The 17,773-nt window shown below is 37.3% G+C and overlaps 2 protein-coding genes across 2 annotated transcripts in view; both read left to right on the forward strand.

The window, feature by feature from the left end:
- The window catches only part of LOC108047796 (gamma-interferon-inducible lysosomal thiol reductase), a 55,581-nt gene continuing 37,808 nt past the window's right edge, over positions 1 to 17,773 (forward strand). Inside the window, exon 1 of the mRNA XM_044460734.1 lies at positions 1 to 175. Coding sequence (XP_044316669.1) covers positions 71 to 175 — 105 coding nt within the window. The 5' untranslated portion in view covers positions 1 to 70. The remainder of the gene's footprint in view (positions 176 to 17,773) is intronic.
- LOC123037901 lies at positions 11,957 to 16,280 on the forward strand. Its single transcript, XM_044460733.1, has 2 exons — positions 11,957 to 12,379; positions 15,481 to 16,280. Exons 1-2 carry the CDS (start codon positions 11,975 to 11,977, stop codon positions 16,159 to 16,161), a joined length of 1,086 nt encoding a protein of 361 aa, XP_044316668.1. The 5' UTR covers positions 11,957 to 11,974; the 3' UTR covers positions 16,162 to 16,280.

The raw sequence follows: 17,773 nt of genomic DNA on the forward strand, positions 1-17,773 counted from the left end.
TTGATATATTTCCGACATCCCTAAAAGGAACGGAGGAACTATATGAAATATACAATACTTAATTGTTGATATGGTTCCGACACGAAAGCGTATTGTTATAATAATTTGTGTGGTCGCTCTATTAATTTGTTTGTTAAGAATATTATTCTGGAATTCAGGTGCACCTTTTTTGACAGTAAGTACTTAGTTGTATCATGGATATTTGTTTTTGTAAGTAACACTTTTCGGTGCTTGTTCTCATAACAATATCAACGATATACATATATGTAAGTAAAATAAATTCGTGTACACATGTGAAGTGACGACCTTAATTGTTGTCACAGCAACAATGTTGAGCTTTCTCTTTCTAACATGCTGAAACTTAACTGAACCAACATCTTTAAAGATAGAACAACTATTTTATTGTCAAAAACATTTTACTTCACCAATTTATATCTTTTAAAACAAGAAAGGAAAGCTAACTTCGGACGGAGCCGAAGTTGATATACCCTTGCAGAATATTCTGTAAATTATATTCTTCAAAATTATTCATTTGATGCATTCTTAATACTCATAAAAAGTCCCAATTTCCTAATTTTAAAAACAAAAAAATTATGGCATTTCCAATCGTTCAGTTATATGGCAGCTATAAGATATAGTCGGCCGATCATTATGAAATTTGGTATGTCGGATTGATTGGCCAAAAATAAAACCCATAGAAAATCCCAACTTCTTAACTTTAAAAACACCAAAGTTATGGTTTTTCGGATCGTTCAGTTATATCGCAGCTATATGATATAGTCGCCGATCCTGCTCGTTCCGACTTATATACTACCTGCAATAGAAAGACAACTTTTGGGAAAGTTTCAAGCAGATAGCTTTAAAACTTAGGGACTAGTTTGCGTAGAAACGGACGGACGGACAGACGGACAGACAGACGGACATGGCTAGATCGACTCTCGTGGTGATGCTGATCAAGAATATATATACTTTATAGGGTCGGAAATGTCTCCTTCACTGCGTTGCAAACTTTTGACTGAAATTATAATACCCTCTGCAAGGGTATAAAAATTATTGAAATTAAGTTTACAAGCGGAAAAAATTTAATCTCTCCTGCGTGGCCGGATATTTCAGAGTTCATCAGAAATGATTGTTCTACGGTCTTACTGACAATCAGCTGGGCTTGTTGACAAACAGTCAGAATTCAAAAACTTATTTGTAGGAAAGGGCCCTAAACAGATTTTCTCAAGTAACTTGGCAAAGATAAAGTTCATAGCTGCATTAAATTCTTGCAGGCGGTTTTTGTGTTATTTTTTCGCTTTTCCGTGCATTTTTGATCTAAGAAACTTTCTGCTCTGACAATAGACAACTCCATTTTTTAATATTTTCGCTAGGTCGGACGAACCGTTACCTAGAGCTCTATTAGGTATTTAATTTTAATTGTCGGATATTTTTTTTGTCGATCTGGGTCCCAGGGTTAGAAAATGGCCCGACAAAAAATGTTCACAAGTTGTTTGCCTCTCGCTCTCTCACATAGATAACGCACGGATTTCGTGGATCTTAGTTAACGTTAAAAAAAGTTTCAAGCCAGTAAAGTTTCATGCAAGTGTGTTTTCTAAAAAGTTTTGACTGCGTAATCTTACTTATCAAAATAATTTCCTTTTATATATATTTTGCTTCTTGTTTGGCTACATGTGCTTCTTTCAAACAGTCAAAGTAAATAAAAGTTTGAATGTTACTACTTATCCTGCTTTTCTAGAAAAATACATATTATATTTCCCTGAACAAAATTATGAATATAACGAGGACGGAAGCTAGCTTCGGCAGAAGTTTTAATACCCATGCAGACTTTGCCGAAATTGCTAAAATTGAAAAGGTAGCGAAAGGAATAATTTATACATAAATAAACTAGATTTGCATAGTTTCATGTCAATTGCTTTTATACTGCAAAAATGCCATATAAAAATAGAAAAAAATTTATACTTTCGCAGCCTTTAACAATTTTTCCTACGGAAGCTATAATACACATATAGATGTCTGATCGGCAAGCGTTTTTACCCTAATCGAGATATGCGTAAATAAGTAAGAGTTGGAAAAATGTATGTCAATAGGTTTTACACTGCGCGAAATATCTTCCATTCTTGCAAGTTGTATCCGATTGATCCGATCGGGGCGGTTTTCAAACTTGATCTGCGTACTCAAGTTTTAGGACGACTGTGAAAGTTTCAAATCGCTAGCTTTTAAACTGAGCTCGCAAACGGTATTGAAACAGATGGACAGACGGACGGACAGACGGACATGGCTATATCGACAAGGCTATATTGACTCCCTATTGATCCTGATCAAGAATATATATACTTTATAGGGTCGGAAACGTCTCCTTCACTGCGTTACAAACTTCTGACCAAAATTATAATACCCTCTGCAAGGGTATAAAAAATACGATTTGGAAAGATTCATGTCAACAGCTTTTACACTGCGCGAAATATCACCAATTCATGCAAGGTATATCCGATTGTTCCTATGGGAGCTATAGGATATAGACGTCCGAACGGAAAGATTCATGTCAATAGCTTTTACACTGCGCGAAATAACATCAATTCTTGCAAGATATATCCGATTGTTCCTATGGAAGCTATAGGATATAGACGTACGATTTTCAAACTTGATCTGCGTACACATGTTTTAGGACGAGTGTGAAAGTTTCAGAACGCTAGCTTTTAAACTGAGCTCGCAAACGGTATTGAAACAGACGGACCTGGCTATATCGACTCCCCTATTGATCCTGATCAAGAATATATATACTTTATAGGGTCGGAAACGTCTCCTTCACTGCGTTACAAACTTCTGACCAAAATTATAATGCCCTCTGCAAGGGTATAAAAAATCAAAATGTTATATGTTAAAATGTAACTGCACAAATGAACTGTTTTTTTTTAAAGAACCGCCGAATTTCCTTATTTATTTATATTGTTAGTGTCTTTTATTTCCTCTCTTAGAAGCGTACTACAAGTAGCCAAATCTTAATCTCATATATTTATTTAATTTTTTAGAAAACGGCTCTAAATGGGTGGGTCTCTTCTCCGGAATAGTGTATGACCAATGTTCCAAATTAAAAACTGCGCTGGGCCTGAAGCTTGATCATATACCTTGCTTCAATATTGTCGATTTCGTCTAACAGATCCTATATATTATTTTCATTCCCTATGAACCACGTTGCCCCAGTTATAGCTTAAAATATCTTTGATTGAGCTGTCTGGATTATTTATGTATAAGTTACTAGCGCATGCGTTTTCCCACAGCTCTGAGCCATATTCCAAATTGGTGTAAGAATTGCATGGTATAAAAGTACGTTGTACTCCAGTTTTAACGTGCGTTTATTAGACACTTGTAGATTTTATGAATTAAACAGTCCATCCAACCGTGGTTGAAAGAATGGTCGACATCCAGAATTGCTCAGTCTTTTAGAATTTCGTATCTCTGAGGTTATCGGGTTTACATGTTTAGCGGTTTCGTGTCTTGTGAAAACATTGTTGGTGTTGTTTAATACTATTCAGTAGCAGTTTTTAAATATATTTGATGGCACGGCAGGTGTCTAATTGGGCTATATTACGATGGATGGGACTGTTCCTTTTTTCAGCTTTATGGATCATTGTGATGACAAACTTTGTCTATTGTTGAGAGTAATAGCCCCATTTCATCCTGCTGCTTAATATTATGGTGAAAAAATATAACGCAAAGCTCGGCGATTCCATGATTATTTTAAGGGAGATAAAACCGTTGCTCTGCGTTTTTTTTCTATTGATACATATAAGATACTGACTTTATGACTTGTAACTTTTCCAAATTGAAATATGATAACCAGGGTAACTTCAGGAATGTTGTTTATTAGAAACACAAAGCTTTTTATTGGTGAAAATGGTTTAAAGACGTTTTCTAGATGGACTTCATATGTATTTGTCTTTCTTCGTTGCTGCGAGCCCACTGTCCTGTTTGTTAATTGGTAGCTATATGCCTGATTTAGCTTTCCACTTTATATTTCGTTTGATGTTTGGGGAGAGTTGGTCCATATAGGATATTTGAAACCCATTTATTTAATCCTCTAGGTCTTTGCATATTTTTGTGCCCTTGCAGAGTGTATTATAATTTTAGTCAAAAGTTTGCAACGCAGTGAAGGAGACATTTCCGACTCTATAAAGTACATATATTCTTGATCAGCATCACCACGAGAGTCGATCTAGCCATGTCCGTCTGTCCGTCTGTCTGTCCGTCTGTCCGTCCGTCCGTTTCTACGCAAACTAGTCCCTAAGTTTTAAAGCTATCTGCTTGAAACTTTCCAAAAAGTTGTGTTTCTATTGCAGGTAGTATATAAGTCGGAACGAGCAGGATCGGGCGACTATATTATATAGCTATGGAATTACGGTTTTATTTAAATTAAAATCGGACATCTATAGCATAAAGCTCCCATAGAAAACTCAAGAAATTAAAAAAAAATAAAAATGAAAAATTGTATTTTGCTGTTTCTCTATTTATTAAAATATTCTTTTAAGATATAGTAATTTTTTACTATATCAGAATCACGCTTTTATTTTTGTCAAAATCGGAAAACAATATCATATAGCTGCCATAGAAACGATGGCAAAATGCAGCGCAAAATCGGCATAGCTTCATTGTTCCATAAAGTTGGAGGGGCAGCTACATATATTGGCAGATCTAAGTAAAAATCACAATAAAGTTATAGCAGGTATAACATTTAATAAACCTTTATTAATTAATATTCTTCGACTTCCCAGCCGTTCATAAGAAATATTAGCTAAACAAAATAAACCAGATGAACATAACCAATGAGCAATTATTAAAGTGTATAAACCACACAACCCTCAATAAGTTATTATGAGCTACTGAAGAATAAGCAATTAAAGCCTTTAAATCTGTTTGACGTAAACATACTAATCTAACTAATACTCCTCCTACTAATCTAATACTAATTGAAACAAAACTATATTTTAAATTTATTAATTGTAAAAAAGAAATAACTCGTAATAATCCATACCTTCCTAATTTAATAAAAAAAAAAAAAAATAAAAAAAAAAAAAAAAAAAAAAAAAATAAATTTTAATTAAATAAATAAATTATTTTTTTTTATTTTTTTAAAAAATAAAATAAATAAAAAAAAAAAAAAAAAAAAATAAAAAAAAAAAAAAAAAAAAAAAATAAAATAAATTTATATTAAATAAAAAATATTAAAAAAAAAAAAAAAAAAAATAAAAAAAAAAAAAAAAAAAAAAAAAAAAAAAAAAAAAAAAAAAAAAAAAAAAAAAAAAAAAAAAAAAAAAAAAAAAAAAATGACCCCAGTGGCAAGGCTAAACTCTTTACTAGCCTAGACTTATAACATGATACCACTAAATATATCTGGCAGAAACGGACCTTGAAAAAACCCTGTTCTTTATAATGGTGAAAAATTAGTTCTTTGCCGCTAACCCATTTCATTAATGCTGTATCAAGAAACAATGACACGGCCCATGAAAACACATTTATAACAAAGATTAAAATTCGGTGTAGAATTCTTAGACTTCATAGTACTGACCCAGAAAAAGTAAAACAGGAGTAAGGTGAACCAAGAACTCAGCCCCAAGTATTTTTTCGGTCTGGCAAAATACTGCAGGAGTTTTGAGTTTTGTTTCGCTACTTATAAAATGTAACGAAAATATCTGTCAAAAAAGGTGGTAGTTGAGTTTGATATATGTGCTTCTGCGAAGCGTCTTGGCATTAGAAGGTGCTCATGCTCATGTACCGTTTATACATCTCGACTTAACTTCCGATGCATCTGCAAGCGGTATTGTGCGGGACCTTTTCTAAGAATGGCAGACCAATCATGATGATATCTTGCATACTAAAAGAGAGCCAGCTAACCTACGCCATGAACGAGAGGTAGCAAATACTTGCACGACAATTAGGAAATAAAGAGATCACCAACCTCTGATCCTGTTTCTGTTTTTTGGGATCTCTGTCTTATTTAGTTGGTAGTATGAGAAAAATCGTCAAGAGCCATAATAGATGTGCAAACCTCATCAAAAAGTTAGTACATTATTTTCCAAGCACCAACACCACTTGTAACTCGACCACTTGTATTACGACATAGATGTTGACATAGTACCGAACGATTTCACAGTAGGCGGAGATCGGAAGGTGAAACAAAAAAACAAAAATCATTCCTACAAAACAACAAAAAATAAGGAAACAAGCTAAGCCTCCTGTACTCAGAAATAAATCTGCCTTCTGCCAATTAAATAAACTTTTTTTGTGTTTTTATTGCTATCCTCGCATTCAACTCTCAAACCACCGGGGTGAACTTAAATCTTATTTAACGTATATTTGTTAGGCGCCCCACAAAATCAGTGTTACTGAATTAATCCACAATTGGCCCCAACACCTCATGTTGAATTAATTCGAATTCCCGGGCCATACTGGTAGCGCAGATACTAGTTCTGGTCAAAAAAAGGGGTATCAAAAACGATTACATGTTTTCGGCTGCCATATATAAACATATATTTGTTTTCTCTCATCAATGCATATTACGGCTTATATCCGTAACATATCTTATTGGAGAAAAGTATAATTATTTAAGATTGGTATTCCTTGTGCGCATTTTGTATTTTTGTGCTCAACCGGTTCCTGTCGTGAGGCAATATTTGTAAAGTGTGAACCCGCTACCAGTTTTTTCGCTCTCTTCCGTGCTCTTAAATATATTAACTCCGTTTTCAAATATATAATGACGTCATAATTAGCACTTAAAATGTTCCATTACTCGACTTTTTTATGTGCTGTTTTAAATATTATAATTTCTTTTTGATAAAAATAATTATCATCGATACGATATTTTAAAAATTTTCGACAACCCTGATTACTTGTATAATAATGGCTTAATTCATAACGATAGTTTTGACATATTCCGCTTGATAACTGGCCTCTACAAGGTATCTAAAGTGTTTGCTGATTTGTGGGGGTTAGAGCGGCAACATTTTGTAATAAACTTGCGCTGAGTGAAAAAACTTGGAATCTTCATGTTAAATCCTAAATCTTTAACTCTTAAAGCTTTCGATATCTCACCGTTCATACGGACGGACAGGCAAAACTAGTCGCCCTCGTTCATTATTCCTATCTGAAATAAAAATTATTGTCTATACAGAAACCTGGTCAAAGCCTTTTATCTGAATTACTAAATTTCGAAAAATTGAATGACGTCGGATTCCTAGGTATAAAAGTATGATTTCCCTTTCTTTTTTTTTTGGTTTTACACATAGATTTAATTAACGTCGATCAACCAAATAAATGGTTATAATACGTTGGGAATAATAAAGAACAAAAAACGTGAAAACATAACAGAAGTGATTAACAAATTTTATAACAAATTAACAGTAAATGGTTAATGCTTAAGAACTTGGATCATCCTCTTGTCCAGAGATCGGCGGGGTGTCTTCGCTTCAGTCTTTGCCTACTCGTCGGGTTGGCCAGGGAAGCTGCTAGGTGGTTGGTGTGGACAGCGAGTCGATCGTTGTAACGACTCGAGTAGGGTTGTTGATAATATATCAAAATATCAATATATCGATATTTTTTCCTAAAAATGATATATTTATATCGTGATTTTTTATTTGCCCAAATATTGGAATTCCGATATATTTTTTTGATATTTTTGTCTTTGGTCCCTCTGAATTCCAAAGCGACATTGACTGAAAGAATTCAGGCGCGAATTAAAAAAATTGAGTGTAAAATCAAACTATACGGATATTAAAAACGGCGTTCGCCTTCAAATGTGTTGTGTGCGACTCAGGAAGCAGGATGACTGACGCACACATAACGCAAAGGGTGTTATCAAAAAAGTCTTGCGGTATTTTCGCTAGTTGGCGCTGAAAGCGCGTAGTTCTTGTTTTATTCGTCGCATCAGGTCATACTATACCTTTTTGGAAAGCTCATTTCACGCGCTAACACGTGTTTGATTGATTGTCTTTTCTTTTAAGTCGTTCGTTAGTTATAGCGTCGCAATCATGGAGCAAAATAAATAGAAAATACGGCATATTTTACCGTACTACTACGATAAAGGCAAAAATGCATCTCAAGCCGCCAATAAAATTTGTGCAGTTTATGGACCCGATACAGTTTCCATTTCCACTGCACAACGATGGTTTCAACGTTTTCGTTCTGGTGTAGAGGTGGTCGAAGATGCGACGGTGGCCAAGCCTGGATTGACGGCCAGGAAGGTTCTTCTGTGTGTTTGGTGGGATTGGCAGGGAATAATCCACTATGAGCTGCTCCCCTATGGCCAAACGCTCAATTCGGACCTGTACTGCCAACAACTGGACCGCTTGAAGACAGCACTCATGCAGAAGAGGCCATCTTTGATCAACAGAGGCCGAATTGTCTTCCACCAGGACAACGCCAGGCCAAACACATCTTTAGTGACGCGCCAGAAGCTCCGGGAGCTCGGATGGGAGGTTCTTTTGCATCCACCGTATAGTCCGGATCTCGCACCAAGTGATTACCACCTGTTTCTGTCCATGGCGAACGCGCTTGGTAGTCTGAAGTTGGCCACAAGAGAGTCCTGTGAAAATTGGCTCTCCGAGTTTTTTGCCAATAGGGAAGCGAGCTTCTATGAGAAGGGCATTATGAAGTTGGCATCTCGTTGGGAACGCGTCATCGAACAAAACGGCGCATATTTGACTTGAATCGCATTATTGTAACCAATTTTATGAACAATTGAAAATTAAATAAAAATACCGCAAGACTTTTTTGACAACCTAATATATCCCCATGTCATCATGGATATATAAGGCGAAGGCCATGACGACCAACCTCTTGGAGTAATAAATGACAAGACACTTTTATTTTTTTTTTCTTAGAAATGACCGATCGCGGTAATTTTTGTTTAAAATAAAAGCTTATGCTGAAAATTTCGCATCTCGTTGTGAAATAAAATTATGCTGACCGATGCGATTTTGATTGAAAATCGGAACGCAATATGATTGAACTTAGAACGCAATACTTAGGGCTTCGAACGTCAGAGTTTGGGCTTCGGACGGAAGCTTGTGTTTACTTTACGATGGTTTATTTATCTTAGCAGGCAAAGCCAGAATTTTATACATCGGCCAAGGCAATGTCGCTGAAGGCAAGAGCAATATAGCTGAGATTGAGTTAAAAAATTTGTTTATTAATTCCATAAGTAGAACCGTTTCACGGGTTGGATAACTCTCCCCTTCTAAAATGGTTCGTCCCGATTCATTATGGATTTCGTTTAAATGATCTCTTAATTCTGTTAAAAATATTTCTTCGTTAATAGGTTTTTTCTAATTCTGGCCGTTGTTTTTTGGTTCCATATATATTTTTGTATTTAATAATAGATAAGGAAATCAAATATATATTATGATTAAAATTAATAATATGAAATATATAGATATTTTGGTATTATTAATTTTAATGAATGGATTTAAAATGTTTATATTATCTAAAGAGAGTTCCAATTGATAATATATAATCGAAATATTTCATAATTTTTGAAGTGGTATGTAGTTATATAGTTAATTAAATCTCTAAATAGCTTTATGAAACGTTATTAATTGTGGTTGTTCGCGCAAATTTGAATTTTTAATGAAATTGTTAAAAAACTTGAAGTTTAGTGTAAGTTAGTTTAGGGCGAAGGCGGGAGCACAATAAAGTTTTCTCTCGCTCTCGGCGAAGTCGCCCCGTCTTCGCCAACCTTCGTTAAGCTAGGCTCTAAGTACTTTGTCGAAAAATATAGAGGCATTCGTTGAAATTGATTTGAGCCGTCGACACCTTTTCTTTCGTTTTCGTTTTCTCGCAATTAATAATTTTAGCCACCGCCAAGTTTTTTCGGTTTTGATAATTAGAAAACTCTCTAATTTTTCATGGCGCCCCCGGGTGGACGTTAAAGTTATTAATATTTGGAAACTAGTGACAGTGACACATAAACCAAAAATATAAAGTGCAAGTGCAAGTGGAGTTCAAAGCACTCAATTACATATATACATAGTGTTTTTTTTGTTGCCCGCGGCGTGTCGGTGTGGATAGAAAATACACAGCAGCTCCTGCTTAAAATATCGTGCCGGTCGCGAAATACTCTGTTCGCCAAAAAAGAACTGCTGCCAGAGGGATGCCCTGCGACTGCTCAATGTGCAAAAGGAAAGTGGCAGCTGGATTAAAAGACCCTAAAGCAGAACCTGAGGTATTTGTGCAAAAAATTGAAAGCTTGAGTTTATAAGAAAAACAATTGAATTGTTTATTGTCTTGTGCTGAAAAATTGCACCTCGCTTTCAATTCTTGGCACAGACGTATCGATATAGTAGAGCTAGTTGTGCATGCATTTATTTATAATAAATAAAAACCAAAAATTATATTAAAATTATTTATTATATACACATACATATACACATACACATTATAACCTATTTGAACCTCCGTTGGACGCAACATTTACATAATTGTGTTATATTATTGCAATCACTGTCGCCCCCAATTTATTTATTGAAACTCGAAAATTAATAGTTGGTAAAATTATCCCAGCCGCTATATATAACCAATACATAAGTCCTCATATACAAGCAGCTGCAGCGGTTAACTTTTTCGTTTTCCTTTTTCGCTTCGCTTGTCTGCCGTTAGCATCGTTGTAATTGTTGTTGGACTTTTGGTTTGGCGCGCTGAAGATCAAAGTGACGCGCTACCCTGCATTCGGACGGGTATACTGATTTTTGCCGTCATTTGCCACCACTGTTAATTGTGATACCTCGTGGCTCGATATTCAATTTAATATTTTTTTTTTTTTCGTCGTTTTCGTTGTGGATAATTATTAAAATAATTTTTTCGAACAAATTTAATAATTAAATTAAATTGTTATTTACTCTTAGTATTTTGTTTCGAAAATTTATTTAACATTTGTCGTCGTTCTAATTGAACAATTATCCTCTTTTAAAACTTATTTATTTATTAATTATTATTCTTGGATAAATAATTTATTTATATATATATATTTATTTATTTCGTGGTTTATATATAAAAAAATAAAAAATAAATTAAAATGAGTCCAGATAAGCCAAAATCTTTTGAACTTCTTGCGGATCTTAAAAATAAGCTCAAAAAACCAGTGATGAGCATCCGCCGATTAAATGATCGAATAGAAGCCGGCCAGATTCCGATCCAAGAAGTAGAACTAACTTGTCGGCTAGAGATTTTAAATGCTTCTATTATTAAGGCAACTCAAATACAAGAACAGATCGAAGATTTAGATGATGGCGATGAGTTCGGAGAAGAGTTGGAAGAGCTTTCAATAATAACCAAGGCAAAAATAATGTCGCTTATCTCAGCCTTGAAGACGGCAAGCGAAACCAAAATAATTGGATCAGCTTCTGTAGCCCCAACTCGAGCTCGACTTCCGAATTTGGCATTGCCGAAATTCAGCGGCAAATATTCGGAGTTTAAGAATTTCATTAGCCTTTTCGAAACTCTTGTTCATCAAGACGACAGCATTCCCGTCATAGAAAAATTCAATCACTTAATTTCTTGTCTTTCTGGTGAAGCTTTGGGAACTATTAAGGCCTACCAAGTCACCGAGAGCAATTATGAAAAGGCTATGATCAGCCTGAAAAAAGTGTATGATAACGAATGTTTAATTTTTATGAATAATATTTCAACATTGTTTAGTCTTCCGAAAATAACGCAACAGTCAGCTTCGTCTTTAAGAAATATTATCGACACCGTATCATCTATATACGGTTCTTTGTTATCGATAGGAGACGACACCAAGATTTCAAATGCAATGTTGATCTATCTTGTTTTGAACAGAGTAGACCCAGTGACCAAACAAAAATGGGAAGAACAATTAGATTATGAAAGGTTACCGCTTTGGTCCGATTTTGAAAAAATGTTAAACCGCCGATACCAGCATTTATCCGCTGAAGAATCGACGAAACCAAAGCAAGATAAAGTTATGTCGAGCAAGCCACATAATCGCAGCTCATTTTCTTGTTCTTCGTCCAACAGTAAATCCCAGCAAAGTTGTAGCTATTGCAATGCAGGAGACCATATCCTAGCGAACTGTGGTCCGTTTGGTCGCCTTTCGGTAATGCAAAGGTTTGACTTTGTAAAATCTGCTTCCTTATGCATCAATTGTATGCGAAAGGGTCACACTGTTTCAAAATGCAAATTTAATAAATGTCGAGTTTGTGGCCGCTCGCATCACGTTTTACTGCATAGATATACAGTGTCCGAAAATAGTTTAGCGTTGCCACCACCCCAAGAGATTCTTTCTCCCTCTTTAAATCAAGATCAGCCTTCCACGTCACATGTTATGCATGCGACATCATTGGACAGAGTGATTTTAGCCACGTCGATCGTAAGTGTAAGAACTAAAAACGGTGAATATATTTGGGCCCGAGCACTTCTTGACTCTGGGTCCCAAACGAATTTTATAACAGAGGACCTTGCTCACCGCTTACAGATCCGTAAAGAGGAGTCGTGTATAAACTTACTTGGTATTGGCGAGTCCAATTCTCAAGTTAAGAAAAAGGTACACACAATGGTGAAGTCGCGTATAAATGGTAGTGAGTTCTCCTTCGATTTTTGGATTTTGAAATCAATATCAGGATATCATCCTGACCAGTCGGTCAATATCAATGACTGGAAAATTCCAAAGAACCTACCACTAGCAGACCCCTATTTCTACAAGCCACAAAGAATAGATATGTTAATAGGAGCAGAATCATTTTTCGAGTTATTAGCTGTTGGACAAATTAGACAAGGTCCTGACTTTCCAACTCTGCAGAAAACCCTCTTCGGCTGGGTTGTATCGGGTAGATATAAGGCATCTTCCCCTACAGAAGTTGTGAAAAGTTTCAGTTGTAGTGAAGAGATTTTAGTGTCTATTGACAGCACACTACAGAAGTTTTGGTCACTGGAAGAAATGCCATCTCTAAAGAAAATTCTGTCACCTGAGCAAAAGTTATGTGAAGAACACTACCGGAAGACTACTCAGGTTTTGCCATCAGGTCGGTTTGAAGTAAGACTGCCGTTTAAATCGGATCCAAATGAGTTAGGCAACTCTTTTGAAGTTGCAAAACGGCGGTTTTTGTCGCTTGAAAGAAGGCTGTCTCGAGACCCTGAGATGAAGGAAATGTACCTAGAATTTATGGAGGAGTACCTTTCCTTAGGTCATATGTCTCTTACAGATAAACTTCCTTCTGCTCCACATTATGTTATCCCACATCAATGTGTTCTGAGACCCCAAAGTACGTCAACCAAGTTACGTGTCGTTTTCGATGCGTCTTGTAAATCGTCAACTCAGAAGTCTCTAAATGACATTTTGATGGTTGGGCCGACAATCCAAGATGAGTTGTACTCAACGTTACTGCGCTTCCGGCTGCATAGGTTTGCCCTGACCGCCGATGTAAAGAAAATGTATCGCCAAGTGATGGTGAATGAAGCAGATAGGCAGTTTCAACTTATAGTGTGGAGAAGAGACCCCTCTGAGTCCTTGAGATTATACAAGCTCAACACCGTAACATATGGTACTGGACCAGCCCCGTTTTTGGCTATTCGGTGTTTAAAAAGGTTAAGTGAGTCTGCCAAAGTTTCTTTTCCTAGAGCTGCTAAGGTTATTGGATCCGACTTTTATGTCGATGATATGTTGACTGGTGCTGCATGCGTAGAGGAGTTAAAGACTATTAAGTCTGAAGTATCTCAGGTTCTTCAAACTGCAGGTTTTGAATTGACAAAGTGGTTTTCAAACTCACCTGACGTTACCGCATCTGAGAGCACAGTTAAATCCATACCCATCTCGGACTCAGAGTCAACTAAGGCGTTAGGAATATCGTGGTTGCCTAACGAAGATGCCTTCAAATTTCAAATTGACACTGCTGTCATGGGTCTCCGAGCGACAAAACGGAACATACTATCGGTGACATCGAAGCTGTTTGACCCCCTCGGCTTATTAAGTCCTATTGTAATTAAAGGAAAGATCCTATTGCAGGAACTTTGGCTTAATAAGTTAGATTGGGATGAGTCGATTCCTATTCATTTGGAAACAGCTTGGAATATGATAAAAATTACATTGTCTAAATTAGAGGAAATATCTATTCCCCGGTTTGTGCATACCGATCCGATGTCACCGGTCCAATTACATGCCTTTGCTGACGCATCCTTAAGAGCTTATGGAGCTTGCGTCTACATTCGTAGCAAAACTGCAGAAGGTTATAAAATATCGCTGTTGACTTCAAAGTCTAAAGTAGCGCCGCTCAAGACTAAAACACTCCCAAGGCTTGAGTTATGTGCCGCTCACCTTCTCGCAGATCTCTGCCACAGAATCAAGCCCCTATTAAAGGTACCTATCGAACGGATTGTTTATTGGTCGGATTCTGAAGTTACGCTTCATTGGATCCGGTCTCATCCATCTTCATTATCCACATTCGTATCGAATAGAGTAGCGGAGATTCAAGAGTGGTCAGGTGAAGCTACGTGGCGGCATGTTCCAACGAAACAAAACCCAGCAGATATTGTATCAAGAGGTTGTGATGTCGACGAAATTATACAGTCAATATGGTTTACTGGACCTGCGTTTTTAAAAGAGGAAGATGCAAACTGGCCCCAGAATGCACACTTTGAACTAGATGAAGAAGTCCTACTACAAGAATCGAGGAAGACTGCGGTCGGACTGACCGCTGCTGTAAGAAATTTGGATTTGGTAGATGTCATCGAGGGATTTTCGTCACACCTTAAACTGCTTCGGGTATTCGTTTATATGTTCCGCTTCATAAGAAAATGCAAAGACAAAAGTATGGTATTTGAAAAAACTTTGTCGCCGACTGAATATAATGAAGCTTTTCTAAAAATTGTCGAGATATTACAGAAGCACGAGTATCATGAAGAAAGAGAAAAAGTTCGTAAAGGATCCAGAGTTGGCCCAAGTCTTCAGCGATTGAATCCATTCATCCATGAAGACAAGGGGACTTGGTGTCACTTTTCTTTGTTGCGAGTTGGGGGGCGACTAGCTAATGCTCCTATATCATACGATGCCAAGTTTCCATTGTTGTTGACAAAACGCTCCCAATTTGTGCAGAGCTATGTTCGGCATCTTCACCATTCCAATTTTCATGTTGGTCCACGAGCCCTTGTGAGTCTCCTTCGACAGCGTATTTGGATCGTAAACGCTCAGGAGGTCTGCAGTCAGATAGTTCGATCATGCATACGCTGCTTTAAGTGTAAGCCTCGACTAATGACACAAATTATGGGAAATTTACCCGCAGATCGTCTCCGTGCTCTCCGCCCATTTGCTATATGTGGCGTCGATTTTTGTGGCCCTGTCTATACGACATTGAAAATTCGTGGTAGGCCTCCGTATAAGTCCTACATTGCGCTCTTCGTTTGTTTTGCGTCCAAAGCGGTTCATCTAGAAGTTGTTTCAGATTTAACCACAGATTCCTTTTTATTGGCTTTTCAAAGGTTCGTTGGGCGCCGAGGATGTCCCCAAGTCGTCCATTGCGACAACGGGACGAACTTCGTCGGAGCGAGTCGCCACTTCCGGGCCCTTCGAGAGAGGATAGAGGACGAAGCCGACGCGATACGCGAATTCGCATCAAGAAGCGGATGCGAATTTGTCTTCACACCACCGCGGGCTCCGCACATGGGCGGACTATGGGAGGCAGGTGTCAAAACTGCCAAGAACCTACTCCTACGGGCGGTGGGCAGCGCGCTCCTAAGCGCAGAAGAGCTGGGGACAGTCCTCGTGGGAATCGAGGCGGTGATGAACTCCCGGCCGCTCGGAGCAATCAGCAGCGACCCAAGCGACGGAGAGGCGCTGACACCCGGGCACCTACTGACGGGCGGGCCGCTACTCGCCACACCAGCACTCCGGACCCCGGACCAGGAGGGTCTCAACTGCTTGCGGCGATGGCGGCTTGTCTCGTCAGTCAGGCAAATGTTCTGGCGGCGATGGTCCCGGGAATATGTCCTGGGCCTCCAAATACGGGGGAAGTGGCACCAGCAGCAGCCCAACATCAGCGAGGGAGATCTCGTCCTCGTGGCCGAGGACAACCTGCCGCCCCAACAATGGCTCCTCGGCAGAATAGTCGCCAGGCACGCAGGGGAGGACGGCATGGTCAGGGTCGTCGACGTGCGAACTAGTGGAGGAGGCCTTTTTCGGCGGGCCATTCATAAGTTGGCGCCGCTTCCATTGTGTTGAAGCCCGATGGGTGTTCAACGGGGCCGGTGTTCGCGCAAATTTGAATTTTTAATGAAATTGTTAAAAAAAACTTGAAGTTTAGTGTAAGTTAGTTTAGGGCGAAGGCGGGAGCACAATAAAGTTTTCTCTCGCTCTCGGCGAAGTCGCCCCGTCTTCGCCAACCTTCGTTAAGCTAGGCTCTAAGTACTTTGTCGAAAAATATAGAGGCATTCGTTGAAATTGATTTGAGCCGTCGACACCTTTTCTTTCGTTTTCGTTTTCTCGCAATTAATAATTTTAGCCACCGCCAAGTTTTTTCGGTTTTGATAATTAGAAAACTCTCTAATTTTTCAGTGGTTGTACCATTAAATGGAATTAAGAATAAACCGCCTAATTCGGAGTTGTTGACAATTTTGTTACCATTTATTAAATTGGCACCATCTTCGAAATTGTCTACTCTTTTATTTTTTCTCTTATTTTTTAAAATTGATTGTTCACCGTTCAATAATCGGGTAAAACACGTTTTTTCTAAACCTAAAGTGCAATAATTATTAAAGAGTTCTTTCTTAAATATAGACATTTCATTATATGTATTTTCGCATTTTGCGACTTGATTACTTATTAGAAATTTTCCATCGGCTTGGGAATTGTATTTCGCACCTTTTTTTTTATTGTGTATTTTATATAAATTATTAAAAGTTATTTATGTAGTGCGATTTTGAACACAGAGATATCCATTAAGTCAGCGATAATTACTGGCTTTTGTTCGTGTTTTAATATTTCTTTTATATCTTCATTGTTTAAAATGTTTGTATTAACAAGAAAGGAAAGCTAACTTGGGGCGGAGCCGAAGTTAATATACCCTTGCAGAATATTCTGTAAATTATATTCTCCAAAATTATTCATATGATGCAACAACTTCCTAACTTTAAAAACACCAAAGTTATGGCATTTCCAATCGTTCAGTTATATGGCAGCTACAGGATATAGCCGGCCGATCCTTATGAAATTTGGTAGGTCGGATTGATTGGCCAAAAATAACCCATACAAATTCCCAACTTCCTAACTTAAAAAACACCAAAGTTATGGCCTTTCCGATCGTTTAGTTGTACGGCAGCTATAGGATATAGTCGGCCGATCCTGCTCGTTCCGACTTATATACTACCTGCAATAGAAAGACAACCTTTGGGAAAGTTTCAAGCAGATAGCTTTAAAACTGAGGGACTAGTTGGCGTAGAAAGAATATATGTATATACTTTATAGGGTCGGATATGTCTCCTTCACTGCGTTGCAAACTTTTGACTGAAAAAAAAACATCAATTTTAGCAAGGTGTATCAATTAAATTTTGTAGGTCAAATGTTAACAATCGTAAGCGATATTTTCTTGGTGGAAAATCTTGATAAATAAAAACATTTTTTAAAATCTTCAGAAAGAGATTCTATTTCTTTAAACAATTTGGAATTTATAATAGATTGTTTATTATTATTTTCAATTAATTCATTGATTTTATTTTGTATTTTAATGAAATCATCATTTTATTATATAGAATGTCAAAAGGTTTTTGGTTTGTTGTG

Source organism: Drosophila rhopaloa, unplaced genomic scaffold, assembly GCF_018152115.1.
Source record: "Drosophila rhopaloa isolate 14029-0021.01 unplaced genomic scaffold, ASM1815211v1 contig_214, whole genome shotgun sequence".
NCBI classification, from domain to species: Eukaryota; Metazoa; Arthropoda; class Insecta; order Diptera; family Drosophilidae; genus Drosophila; species Drosophila rhopaloa.